Source organism: Dendrobates tinctorius, unplaced genomic scaffold (genome assembly GCF_039654945.1).
Source record: "Dendrobates tinctorius isolate UK_male_01 unplaced genomic scaffold, ASM3965494v1 ptg000199l, whole genome shotgun sequence".
NCBI lineage: Eukaryota > Metazoa > Chordata > Amphibia > Anura > Dendrobatidae > Dendrobates > Dendrobates tinctorius.
This window is the reverse complement of record NW_027361866.1, coordinates 780,800-794,736: the sequence shown is the minus strand read 5'-3', so window position 1 is coordinate 794,736 and position 13,937 is coordinate 780,800. Positions and strand designations below refer to the sequence as shown.

Here is a 13,937-nt window from a genome sequence, read left to right as displayed (position 1 = left end):
ATGATATCGATTATATTAAAGTTACAGAGGTTGGTTGCTGCCGCTCACTTCCATGTGTAGATGTGAGCAGTGACTATGACCTTCTGATCGTACACACGTGACATCGGCATAGTTCTCACGATGAGAACGCGAGATCCATGTTCAGCTCCATTCAATGTTTACATCTGGCCAGCGTGGGAACGTATATAACTAGAGTTGGAACCAAATTTTTAAAAATTTGCTCGATCATGATCAGCGGTGAATATTGTTTTTGCAGTATTCGCCAATCGTCATTGGAGTCAATGGGAGAAGAAATGAACGAATTTGTTCGGAACCGATGAAACAAATTCGACACAAATAGGGTACCAATAAGGCACCATAACGGCAAATTCAGATTCGGTGACCGATTCCGAACATATTCGCTCAACTCTACTTATAACAGATTAAAAACACATGGGACATGCACAAAAATGAACAGGTCAGTAAGACAATGTTCACAACACCCAAAGACTGAGACACAGAAAAAACCACACAGTATGACAAACGTGCATGAATACTCCTGTTGTAAAACATATGTAACAGTAAGCAGCAAGTGCTAGTAAAAGATGTTTTTAATTCATTAATTTCTTGCTCGTGCAAGCTTTGGGAGATCCCCGCCTCTCTCTTGTGGGACTTGCACATAAAGAGCCATTTTGCCCAACGTGCCCATAACGGACAGCGCCTTTCTGAATCCTGCTCATGTAGGTATTGTTCACATGATCAGGTTTAAATACATTAGATAGGCCTGCTCCGAGAAGGGTATACCCGTGACGTGGAGGAGTGGCTTCGTATACATTTTTTGCAAAAAAACGTATCAACTAAATACCCTGTTTTTGTTATCTTTAACCAGCACTTGCTGCTTACTGTTACATATATTTTACAACAGAGTATTCATGCATGTTTGTCATACTGTGTGTTTTTTCTATGTCTCTACTATTAACAAAGCTGATGGGAGGGATGCCAGGTTCCTGACCCCCCAAAATCTGATATTCATGACCAACCCTAAGGGTTGGTAATCAATATTTGACAACCCCTTTATCATCTGCTCTTTCCAACAAGGCTCATGTAGGCACCAACATCTATTATTTTAGAATATTAAATTAATAGATTACTGCCACTATGTAGGTCACCCAGTTAACAAGATGCTGGGATACAGACCTCCTACTTGTCATCCTGGATATTATCCCTTTTGGCATAACTGTGTGATCAAGCCATTCCCCAAATATGTGACCGTTTCAATCCCCTTCTACACAAGGTACTAACGAATAACACTGGAGACTGGGCAACTTATTACCCAGCTGAAATATCATGTCAGCAGGTACGATACCAGTCTTCTACATGCAGGCTATAATTTCACATACTGGTGCTACACCTAAGGTTATTTCATGCAATTTTACTACTTCTAATTTGATTATAAAGTGGTAAATCATAGGGCAGTGCTGCACTTTGGAAAAATGCCCCTCAAAAATACTACTGAGAAACTTACTAAATTACAGGTAGAACTATGACACCAAGGAGAACCTCTAGTTACAAGCAGCAATAGTGGTCCTTATGAATCCAACTACTGGAATAAAGGAGCCTGATTTTGGAGAAAGCTCACGTCTTTTTGAAAAGTTCCATGCAATACAGCAATAGAAGGTGCAGTGTTTCGGCTTGTCGAAAGCCTTTATCAAGCCTGCTGAAGAGACCCGGTCATCCCGTTCTTGTATATTAGCGCCGCTACTACAATGGGTGCATGTAAAGAAAGCAAAGCCGCCCTTACCATGGAATCGCTGGGACAGGCACAGAAAATCACTAATTTCCTAGTGACAGACAACTCAAGTGCTCAGGTTTTGGAATAAAACAAATTAACTAAAGACTTTACAGTAGTTAAGCAGTTCTGCCTATACAGTACTGGTCAAAAGTTTGTAAACACTTGTTCTTGTATTGGTTTTCCTTGTTTTTATCAGAATGGGCACATTCTAGATTCAGACTGAAGGCAGCAAGTTCTCAAAAGAACACTTATGGAAACAAGGAGTAATGAAACACTTGTGAAATAAACCAGAATACAAGTTAGTTAGTTTAACCTTCAATATCTCAAAAATAACCTGATATTCTCTGATGACAGCTTTACTCAACCTTACAGAGAGAGTGAGCTGTCAAGTCTTACGTACCAAGGTGAGGAAACTTCAGCCTCTCAATGCTCCTTTGGGAAATTAAATACGCAAATTGTTTCTTCAGAGTGGAAGAGAACTAGAACTCTCGTGTCACCTATTGGAAGTAGCAATCCTAAAAGTCAATATCAACCCTTTAACGAGCCTGGTCACATGGCTTACGATAAAAGCCAAACTGGAATTCTCACTTTACAGGTCTGTATTTTGGGATACTGCCCCTCATCAGTGCAAAGTGTGAGATCTGGTTTGGCTGGGTGAGAGGTGTCTGACCGGGAACCGAAGGGTACCGTTTCTCCTTGCAGAGAGTGACATGTCAAGCTAAAAGTCTCCTCACCTTGGTATGTCAGGCTTGAACCATCAATGTTGAAATTTGCTTTAATCACCACCAGTCCAGCAAAGAAAGACCAAGAATGCCCTTTGCTGAAGAGGACAAGTTCCTCAGTTACCCGCGTTTAGAAATCACAAATTAATAAGACACCTCAGATAACAGCCCTCCCTTATAATTCATATACACATACATGAAGTAGCAGACACAGCTCAACACTGACTCTCCAGAGGTGACTGGAAAGAAGGACTTTATGGTTGAATTGCTGCAAAGAAAGCCACTACTTAGGACTGCAAACAAGAGACCTACTTAAACTAACACAAGACTGGGCATTAAACCACAGGAAATCTGTTCTGCGGTCTGAGGAGTCAAAATTTAGGATTTTTAGTATCAACCACCAGAAAAGGCGAGCGAATGGTTTCTACGTGTGGTACCCACCATAAAGCATAGAGGGAGATGTGATTGTGTGGGGGTGCTTTACTAGTGTCACTCATTTATGTCAAATAAAAGGAACACTTGTCCAGCATGGTTACCACATCATTCTGCAACAACATGCTATTCCATCTGGTTTGCACTTCGTGGAACCCAAAACACATCTCCAGGCTATGTAAGGACTTAGTGACCAAGGAGGAGAGGGATGGAGTGCTGCAACAAATGACATTGCCTCTATAGTCACCTGACCTCAACCCAACTGAGATGGTTTGGGATGAGTTGGACGCAGACTGAAGGCTGGGCAGCCACCAAGTGCAGAGTTGCTCTGAAAACTCTTTGTAGACTATTGGAAAGTCATTCAAGGTGACTACCTGATGATCCTGATTGAAATAATTGAAATGGCTAGTAAAGCTGTCATCAGGGTAAAAAACAGGATTTTTAGTTGCTTACCGTAAAATCTGTTTCTCTGAGCCTTCATTGGGGGACACAGGAAACCATGGGTGTATGCTGCTGACACTATGCAGAAAAAAGTTAGCTCCTCCTCCGCAGTGTACACCCCACCGACAGGAAGTAGGATGTTCAGTTAGTGAGAAAGCAGTAGGAGAAGCAATCTGTAAACTATATAAAACCACAGAAACACAAATCCACACTGTAACAATATTATACAGTAAACTGAGCTGCTCAACTTGGGAGGGTGCTGTGTCCCCCAATGAAGGCTCAGAGAACAGATTTTACGGTAAGCAACTAAAAATCCTGTTCTCTATCGCTTCATTGGGGGACACAGCAAACCATGGGACGTCCCACAGCAGTCCCCAAGGGGAGGGAACAGCAAATAACTCCATCAGGACGAGGAAGTCACCCTCGTCACCTGCGAGGTCTGTTTTACCCCGATCGGCACTTGCCGAAGCTAGGCATGGGCTTTGAAAACCTTATGGACCTGTGGAGGACATATCGCACTGCAGAGGTGCCCGACGAAGGCCCAAAGAGTACCGCCAGGAGGACACACACTGCCCGGGCAGAGTGTGTCGTACTCAAAAGAACGCAGTCTGTTATGAATGAGTCACCGTAGGAGGCAAAAACAGAAATACTAGCCAAGTCCAGAAAACCAGAGAAGTTGGCAGCTGTCGGATTGCAGACCCCTGAACCTATCAACAACAACTAGCAGTAGCCGTGGGGGGTTCCTACGGTGCCCTAGACCCCTCGATCACAGCCGGAGAACTAAATAGCCTAAAAGACAGAAAGGGAAATCTAAACTGCCCCAGAGCAGACCCCAAAGCAATAGGCAGCCCCCAACATATAATGACGGTGAAGCAAGATGAAAAAACACTCACACAGATAGAAAGATAGGCTGAGCAAATGATGGGGCCCAAGCTAACTAAATAGGACAGGATAGAAAAGCTGCTGTCTGCAATCCGCCAAAACAAGAGCCAACAGACTGATAGGGAAAAAGGCCCTGAAGACGCTAGGCTTCAAAAAGACTATATCAGTACTCAGGTATTTTCTGAAGACAGAGCAAAAAGACAAAAAGGAATTCAGCTCACCCCCAGCAGGGAATGGCCGAAATCCAGAAAAACAAGGCAAAATAAAACCAAAACATAAATGCAAAAAGCAGAGCAGAAAACTTAGCTTTTGAGGAGCAGGAATCAGACTGGTCTCCTAGAATCCCTCCCGTCACCCAGTCATCATCTATCTGCTCAGGTGCTTGGTAATCAGCCTCACTACCTTCCTTCACCAGAAGAGGGAGTTCCTCAGACCTCAATGGTGAAGGGGAAAATGAACTCACAACAGCAGTCCTTCCTGAGCCGGCAACCCTACTAATGCCGACCTGATTCCGCGAGCAGACACTGACCTGGAGGCCAGGGGACCTCTACACTTCAAGCCCGAGCTTGATAAGTACCCTTGCGGTGTTCAGGTAGCCTGATGAGAGGCCGTCACGAAGGAAAAGTCTGAGGTGGACGAAAGAAATGGAATTCAGAATGATGGAGAGTGGACCCTTGATCCACAGGAAGTGCACCACAGCTGCTAGAGACTCTGTGAGACCCCAGGAGTGGTTGAGAGTCTGAAAGGGCAGGCTACCAACTGGAAGGAAAAGAACACGTCCGTTGCGAACGCAGATATCGCCAAAGCCCTGCAGAAATCAGGACCTGGATAAGAGCTTCACGGAACAAGGGAAAAACCATGCGATTCACACGAGGCAAATGCTGAAAGAAGAAAATTTCTTCCTGAGAAAAACTAGGATGGACTCAATCCTAGATCCCCAAAAGTCACGCTGAGGACAATGCGCTGAAGAATGACGACGTTTAGCCTGAGGAAGGAGAGCGCTTGTCCTTCCGGGGACCTCCTTGATTATTTGGCCTATTGGAGCCACACGGAAAGAACGGAAAGCTGGAGAGGGACTTCTTTGGATATAATTTCGCTCGTGAAACCGAAAGCAAAATGGACCCTTAGATAGGAACGATTAGGCGATAACCCCTGTCTCCATGTAAGAAAAGTTTTTTGGACAATGACGGTCAAATCTTCCGACCGGTCTCCAGAAAGAATGCTCTAATGAGCAAGCTAGGCCACGCGGCTATAGAATTTCACAGCACGGCTGGAGACTAAGGCAGGACAACCTATAGCGGCGGGTGGTTTCAAAGTTGACCTTGCCAACTACTGTGTAAATTCGTCGTTGGCATCCCTGAGGGATGCACTTCTGGGAGAGGAAAACTTGGAACCGGAGGGTTCGTAGCCGCAGAAGTAGTCTAATTTGCGAAGCGCTCGGGAGAAAAGATATACCGAGGCGCCCCCTTGTTTGGAAACGGCTGAAGTCCGTTCTGAGAAAAATGACAAGACCTGAGAGCTGGCCACTGAGAACCTGCTAAAGAGTCGAACACTGAAAATGTACTGAAAGGAACCTGGATCTCATTGCCGCGATGTAGGCTCAGGATGGCTATGAAGATACAACTGATTGCTCGACTAAGCAGGTAGAACGAAGACTACTGGATGACTTTTGAGATCAAAAGGAAGATAAACCCAGCATACAGGGATGTGGGTGGATATGGAAAAAGTAGTCCAGCTGGACTTAGAAAAGTGATTAGTCGAGCAAGGAAAGTCCATGCAAAACATGGATTATGTCAACTGTAAGGAAAGTTGGCTCTAGATGGATCAAATAGACACCAGAAGACAACTAGGCTGACAAAAGGCAGGTCAATCCGTATGATGATGTAAACGACCAAATCCATCCTGCACCCTCTGGAGCTGGGAAGGGATTGCGGTGTGTAGACCCGCTTACCTAAGTCTAAGACAACACGTGCACGAGGGAACCAGGGAAAAGATACAATTCTAGCTGAGGGAAGAAACGCGTTATCACCAGACTCATCCTTGGATCCAAGACTGGAGCAGCTTTCTACCCTGGTCGATGCTTGCGCAGAGTCAGATCCCACTCCTGTCTGAGGTGGGATACTTTTACCAGTCACGGTCAGAAGTCACATGTCTGAGCTGCTAGAGGCTTTACCCGGAATCTGTAAGAAAAAAATAGGTAAGTTCCGACAGATAAGGAGCTTAGGCATTGTGGTAGCTCAAAGTCCCTTAGGACAGACTAGAACTTATAAACTACTATTGGCCAAACACCGTCAGTAAAGATAGCCTGCAGACAGTACTGTAAACCGATCAGAAGGTGAGGCAAAAAAACTCCCGTGGAGCCACTCACAATTAGGGTCCACAGCATGCCCCGTAAAACAGCGACCATCCGTACCCGACACAAGAGTGTCTGACGTACCTGAAGATGGAGTATCTACTTATGATGCTGCCGAGATCCGCTCTGTGGTACCGAGATCCACTCCGTTTGCACACGGTAGAGCCTACATTTAACTGTTAACAAACCACAGATGTTATAGACTAGGAAATATGCAGCTGAAAGGTTTCTTTGACTCACCTGAAAGCGGTATGTAACCGCAGCTGCAGCCCACCAGAAGTAACAAATACCGTCACCTCACCCTGAGTGGTGATAGACGGGAGCTTAGGCATTAGCTGCAAAACATCCTGAGGCGCGTCAGAGAGAGCGCTTGTGACTCACCTGACAATGGATATGGTTGAGTTACCGGAAAAAAATGATATATTGACTAAACACGTCCGGATGAGGACTATGCAAATGCTCGATAGGGATAGAATACTGCTGCAATGGAAGGCGAAGAACCTGAAGGCTAGAGCGTCTGACTCACCTGAATATGGTACAGAACACCAGTACCACTGCAGCAGTCAACCAAGACACGTCTCCCCTGAAACACCGCCGTTTCGACCATAGTACCTGGTAGGTGGTGCATGTGAAGGCTGGATAGCGGATAGCCCCCAGCTGCAATCGGCCCCCATTATCCTGAACAAGGGAATAGGGGAGAGCCAATTCTTGTTGCGGTGTCAGTCTGAATACCTGACGATATTAGGCAGAATAACAGCTTCTGGATTGCGGTCTAGGCGTGGATACTTGACGACATTAGGCAGAATAACAGTATTACATGTAGTGAGCTGTACCACGAAGTCTGTCCTGGAGTCTATTTTGACCAGTCTGTTCTTTGATGTTAGAACAGCAGGCCTGGCATCAGAGGGAGACTAAACTCTACTCTCTGTTGTGCGCCTTGGTCGCAACCCCTGGATCTGCTAGTTGTGGTCAGCATCTTACTCCACTTAACCACAGCAGACAATTGCAGGGTAACACGGACTTCTATGCAGCTGGAAGTCTGGCCCAAACACTGCAGACGTGAAGGGGTAGAAGCAGCTCTGTATTCTGCTTAGAGCAGTGCAATGCCAGCGTCCGGAGGGGGCTTCAGGAAAATGAAGGGCTAGTGCCTGGGAGCCAGAGATATGGACGCATTTGCTATGCCGGGGCTTATGTGCGACTGCATATTACGCCAGTGAATGCATGGCTCTGGATTATTACACCAGGATTGTCACTGCCGTAGAGAATTACCGGTTATAGGTAACTAATACGTCAGTGCCTGTACGGCTCCAGAGTACTGTACGGCTCCATATTACCATTACGTCTGTGACTGTACGGCTCCAGAGTACCATTACGACAGTGACTGTGCGGCTCCAGAGTACCATTACGACAGTGACTGTGCGGCTCCAGAGTACCATTACGACAGTGACTGTGCGGCTCCAGAGTACCATTACGACAGTGACTGTGCGGCTCCAGAGCACCATTACGACAGTGACTGTGCGGCTCCAGAGCACCATTACGACAGTGACTGTGCGGCTCCAGAGCACCATTACGACAGTGACTGTGCGGCTCCAGAGCACCATTACGACAGTGACTGTACTGCTCCAGAGTACCATTACGTCAGTGACTGTACTGCTCCAGAGTACCATTACGTCAGTGACTGTACTGCTCCAGAGTACCATTACGTCAGTGACTGTACTGCTCCAGAGTACCATTACGTCAGTGACTGTACTGCTCCAGAGTACCATTACGTCAGTGACTGTACTGCTCCAGAGTACCATTACGTCAGTGACTGTACTGCTCCAGAGTACCATTACGTCAGTGACTGTACTGCTCCAGAGTACCATTACGTCAGTGACTGTACTGCTCCAGAGTACCATTACGTCAGTGACTGTACTGCTCCAGAGTACCATTACGTCAGTGACTGTACTGCTCCAGAGTACCATTACGTCAGTAACTGTGCGGCTGCAGAGTACCATTACGTGACTGTATGGTACACCAATATGGCCGCTCAGGGCCCCCATCTACCCGCAGTAGAAAGGGCGCGCTGTGCAAAACTCCACTCTGCACAGCCCGAACGGGGGCGGAGCTAACCGTCAGCTCTGGGGCAGGAAGATAGCGGCGATGGATATTCTCTCTGTGCCGTAAGGGAGGCCGGACGGAGGGCGGAGCTTGAGCCTGGTGCAGGGAGCGGCTGAGGGGAGACGCGCTGGAAAAAAGCCCGCCCGAAACAAGCGCCGACGGGGGGGTAAATGTGTCGGAGCTACGGAGGACTAGGCCGCAATTGAAGCCGGGGCCTAGATTAAACCCCGGAGACTGCCGGCGAAGGGGGGGGGGCGGCGTGGAGGCCCAAAAAACATGGAGCTATCACCTGGATCCTACCAGAAAGGTAGTCGGGTGCGGGGAAAAGCGGTGGGGCGGGAGCCCCCCGCTGAGGGGAGCAGGCTGCTGCCCACCGTCGCCTATTCTGCTGAAAAGGGTACCAGCTGGGGGAGCCTGAAATACACAGCACTCGGCGAGAGTGATGAGTGATGTGCAGCCCTGAAACACCGCCCCTAGGGGTTCCTCTTCTTTACCTATCTTCTTTGCGAAGTTCATTTCCTAGGGAAAAAACGGTACCTCTTCTCCCTGTGGTGTCAGACGTCCGGAGACAAGTTGCAGGACGTCACGTCTCATCCAACTAACAGGCTCTGGTAGGCGAGTAGGTGGGAGACGAAGGGCCAGAACCAGGTCTGGATCACCTAAGCACGCTTCTGTGCTAGTGGTCTGGGTCCTGCTGGCTAGACGTATGAGGATACGGAGTGGCAGTACACGCCGTACTCAAGTCTTTTTGTGGGAGTACAATTGTGACCTTTCACACTGTATCCCTCCTGGTACCTGAAAAGGAACGACGCACACTGAGGTAGATAAGGGTCTAATGAAAGACCCGTGTCCACCTCCTACTGACACTAAGCTAAACTGAACATCCTACTTCCTGTCGGTGGGGTGTACACTGCGGAGGAGGAGTTAACTGTTTTTCTGCATAGTGTCAGCCTCCTAGTGGCAGCAGCATACACCCATGGTTTCCTATGTCCCCCAATGAAGCGATAGAGAAAGGGGGGTAACTTTGAGGAATCTAAGATTTAACACCTTGTTTCCGTACGTTCTCCTTCATAGTTTTGCAGCCTTTACTCTGAATCTACAATGTACACAATACAATAACAACAAGGAAAACCATGGCATGAACAGTTGTGTCCAAACTTTTGATTGGTGCAATACCTACATAAAACAAACAACTTCTGGTAATCTGGTATTATCAATAAAAAGTAATCACTTACCTTTGGCATCATGTCTTCCATGAACTTCTGCCCTCCAAATCCGGGTTCTACAGTCATAACCAAAGCCATATCAATTTGATTTGCCCATGGTGCAAGATATTCCACTGTAGTATTTGGTTTAATACCGAGGCCTACCTACAGAAGAAGATAAAAAAAAACAAAAAAAAACAAACAAACCAAGGAGTGAGGTTAGAACCAAAGCTGGCCCTCTGCTTCTTATAATCACACTGTCCTCAAAAATCACTGGACCCAACCTCTAAGCCAGAAACCTGTTATAGATGGGTTGGCCTCCAAGTTTAGTTATATGGCATTCCCATACAGTAACTAATAGAAGGAGGTTTGTCACAACATTCCGCCCGAAATATCTACGACTTTGGAATACCTCTGTGCTGGGTAAAAAGTGGACAAAAGACCAAGTACAGGGAGTATACACAATCCGCCAGCTCCAGCGCCTCGTGCTTCTCTCACCTTCATGCCACTTTCTCTGATCTCTTTAATCAGGGCTCCAGGGTTCTCTGTAGCTTCTAGATGAAATGTGTACTGGTTGGCACCAGCAGCAGCCATGGGTTTTACCCACTGTTCTGGTTTAGCAACCATCATATGCATATCTATAATGGGGTGAAAGAATAAAGGTAAAAATTTGTGGATGGAAAAAAAAAAAAAAAAAAGATGAGATGATGTGCATAATAAATTATGGAGGGTGGTGGGGGGTTGGGGAGTTTATACATACCGATATTTTGTGATCCACTATTTATTCGGGGTCCACCAGTATAAAAATTACTACATTCATTTAGAGTCACACGTGCACCAGAGTCAGAGACGTTCTTCATTCATGGACTGGAGACATTTCTGCTAACGTTTAGGCCACTCTTTTGGTGTAAATTGTAAAAAAAGAAAAAGAAAACAAAACAAAAACTGGTGGGCTGCACTAGGTCAAGCCCCATCCGCTAAGCTTCACCCACTTCTCAGAAAGTAGTCCGAGTGTGGCCAAATGTGACTACATTTCTACACCAGAAGTCTGGTGAAAAGGGATTGATGAACTGGCGAATCTACCGTGTTTTCCTGAAAAGAAGACCTACCCACAAAATAAACCCTAGCACGACTTTACAGGATTTGTAGAAGTATGCTTGAAATACAAGCCCTACTCTAAAAACAGTCAGGGCCGATGCTAGGGTGAGTCAAACTGGGCGACTGCCCACTGCCCCCACTCTCTTACGGGCTCCGAGCATTTCTATTCCAAGGTTAACACTGCTTGAGGACCTTTGGTGACTACACAGTCATGTGACCATGATGTCACCAAAGGTCTCTTAAGAAGGGGTTATCCACTACTAGGACAACTCCATCTAATTGTTTAGCCCCAATAAAATTAAAAAAAATAAATAAATAAATAAAAAAGCTTATACCCTCCTCCCATGCCAGCGCCATTTCAGTGGTGTCTGTACTCGCGGTCCCGGGGCTCTCGTGCGGTTACATGACGTGGTTCCTGGCGCCCAATCAGCGCCGGCATAACTGTTCCCGCTTTCCTGCAAATTGAACATGAAGAGGAAGTCAGAGCAGCTGCAGCCAAGACTGCCTCTTCATGTTCAATTCACACAAAGGCGGAGACAGTGACTCCAGTGCTGATTGGGCGCCAGGCACCAAGTCACGCAACTGCACGAGAGCCCCAGGACCGCGAGTACAGACACCACTGAAATGGCACTGGCACGGGAGGAGGGTATAAGCTTTTTTATTTTTATCGGGGCCAAACATTTAGATCAACAAGGGTTGTCCTAGTAGGGGACGTCTAAAGTTGAACAGGAGACAGACCAGTATTCAAAGCTGGTATTAGGTGGGAACAAACTGGACAATTTTTCAGGACTCCCACCGTTTCTATTCCGAAGTTAAGACTGTAGAGGACCTTTGGTGACTACACAGTCATGTGACCATGATGTCACCAAATGTCTCTTAAAGGGGGTTGTCCACTACTAGAACAACCCCTCTTGATAGCAAAGTGCTACTGACATGAAATTCTCACCAGATGTTGCAAACAAGCCATCAAATCCACACAGGAAGCAAAGAAATCAAAGCACAGATGTCCATAAATTAAGTTATTTGTAATAATTAGAAATGACATGGAAAAAGTATTGAACACGCTTTGGAAAATGTATTTAAGACTTACAAAAGCCTTTGTTGGTGATGACAGCTTCAAGACGCCTCCTGTACGGAGAAACTAGTTGCATGCATTGCTCAGGTGTAATTTGGGCCTTTTTTTAACACACAAACACTTCAACTACTGAAGGTCCCGTGGGCTCTATGAACTCTGACCTTTAGTTCCTTTCATATATTTTCTATTGGATTTAGGTCAGGTGATTGGCAGAGCCATTCCAGCAGCATTATTTTCTTTCTCTGAAACTAATTGAGTTTCCTTGGCTGTGTGTTTGGGATCATTGTCTTGCTGAAATGTTTATCCTTGTTTTAGATTCATCATCCTGATAGATGCCAGATTTTTTTTTTTCTTTAATATATATCAAGAATGTCTCAGTTATCATTTGTCCATTCATCCTTCAAATTATATGACGTTTGTCAGTGCAGTATACTGAAGAACAGTTCCACACCATGATGTTCCCGCTCTAAACTTCACTGTTGTATGGTGTTTTTAGGGTTATATGCAGTGCCTTTTAGCCTCCAAACATGGTATGTATTAGGACATAGTTCTTTCCACTTCTGGATTATGGCCCTAACAGTGCTCTCTGGAACCTTCAATAGTTTAGAAATTCTTTGGTTAAATGCCATCAGTATGTTTTGCAACAATAATGTTGTGAAAGTCTTGAGACAGCTCACTGGTTTTATTCATCATGATATGGAACTTTCTGCCATATGACGTTGTGATGAGTGATTCCCTACTAAAATTTAAGAAGGGCCTGGATGCCTTTCTTGAAAAGTATAATATTACAGGGTATATACACTAGTTTCCTTGATATTGCGTTGATCCAGGGAGCTAGTCTTATTGCCGTATGTGGAGTTGGGAAGGAATTTTTTTCCCCCCAATGTGGAGCTTACTGTTTGCCACATGAGGTTTTTTTTTGCCTTCCTCTGGATCAACATGTTAGGGCAGGTTAGGATAGGATATGGGTTGAACAAGGTGAACTTAAAGTCTTCCTTCAACCTTAATAACTATGTTACTATGTATATTTTTTGTGTGGCACCTTGGTAATGAGACACCTTTTTATAGGTCATCAGATGAAATAGCCAATATTACTCTTCATTGAATTGCTTTCTAAATACGGAAAGATTTAATCTGGAGTCATGACTTTACATGGCTTTTTACATCTCTCTTTCTTAATGTGTTCAATACTTTTTCCCCTGTGTCATTTCTCATTATTAGATCCAGTTGAACACATAGGTGGGTTGCGCCGCTGGCGTAAATCAATTCTTCAGAAATGATGAGAAAAAGGTTATTGTTATTCACAACACGAGGGAGGGGGGAAAAAAAAAAAAAAAAAAAAAACACATTCTGAAGAATTGATTTACTCCAGCAATATCTCCTGGAGGATTTAGCCACCAGCCAAGGGGCAGCAGCCGTTGTTTTTCTTCATGCCTACATAGAAGTTGTGGCTGTCACAACTCCATCAGGTGAGGGCAACCAGCACTCTCCCCCTCCATAGGCTAGCACCCTATTGTGTGATCTGTTTCTCACATTTCTCATTATTACACATAAATTAAGTTATGGACATTAGTGATGAGCGAACGTGCTTGGATAAGGCATTACTGGGGCATGCTTGGGCGCTAACCGACTGTCTTTGGTGTGCTCAAATAATATGTTCATGTCCCCACACCTGTTCGACAGCTGCAAGACAAGCAAAGATTGCATGTGTGGACTATCCGGAGGGGTTGTTACAGATATCTAGTGAGAATTTCATGTCAATGGCACCTTTAGAAATAAATTTACTTACAAAATTGGTGAAGTGCGCAATACTAATAATAATCACCGGGGCCCGCCTGTTTCCCTTTGCATATCTGAT

At 45.5% G+C, this 13,937-nt stretch overlaps 1 protein-coding gene across 2 annotated transcripts in view; it reads right to left on the bottom strand.

Annotated features, from left to right (window-relative positions):
- RPE (ribulose-5-phosphate-3-epimerase) overlaps positions 1-13,937 on the bottom strand; it is a 55,921-nt gene that overhangs the window by 33,539 nt on the left and 8,445 nt on the right. The window contains exons 2-4 of one of the 2 annotated variants that reach the window (XM_073553199.1): positions 10,667-10,805; positions 10,405-10,544; positions 9,937-10,071 (exon numbers count right to left, since the gene is read on the bottom strand). In XM_073553199.1, coding sequence (XP_073409300.1) covers positions 9,937-10,071; positions 10,405-10,544; positions 10,667-10,766 — 375 coding nt within the window. In that variant the 5' untranslated portion in view covers positions 10,767-10,805. The remainder of the gene's footprint in view (positions 1-9,936; positions 10,072-10,404; positions 10,545-10,666; positions 10,806-13,937) is intronic. The other variant, XM_073553198.1, reaches the window with a different exon arrangement.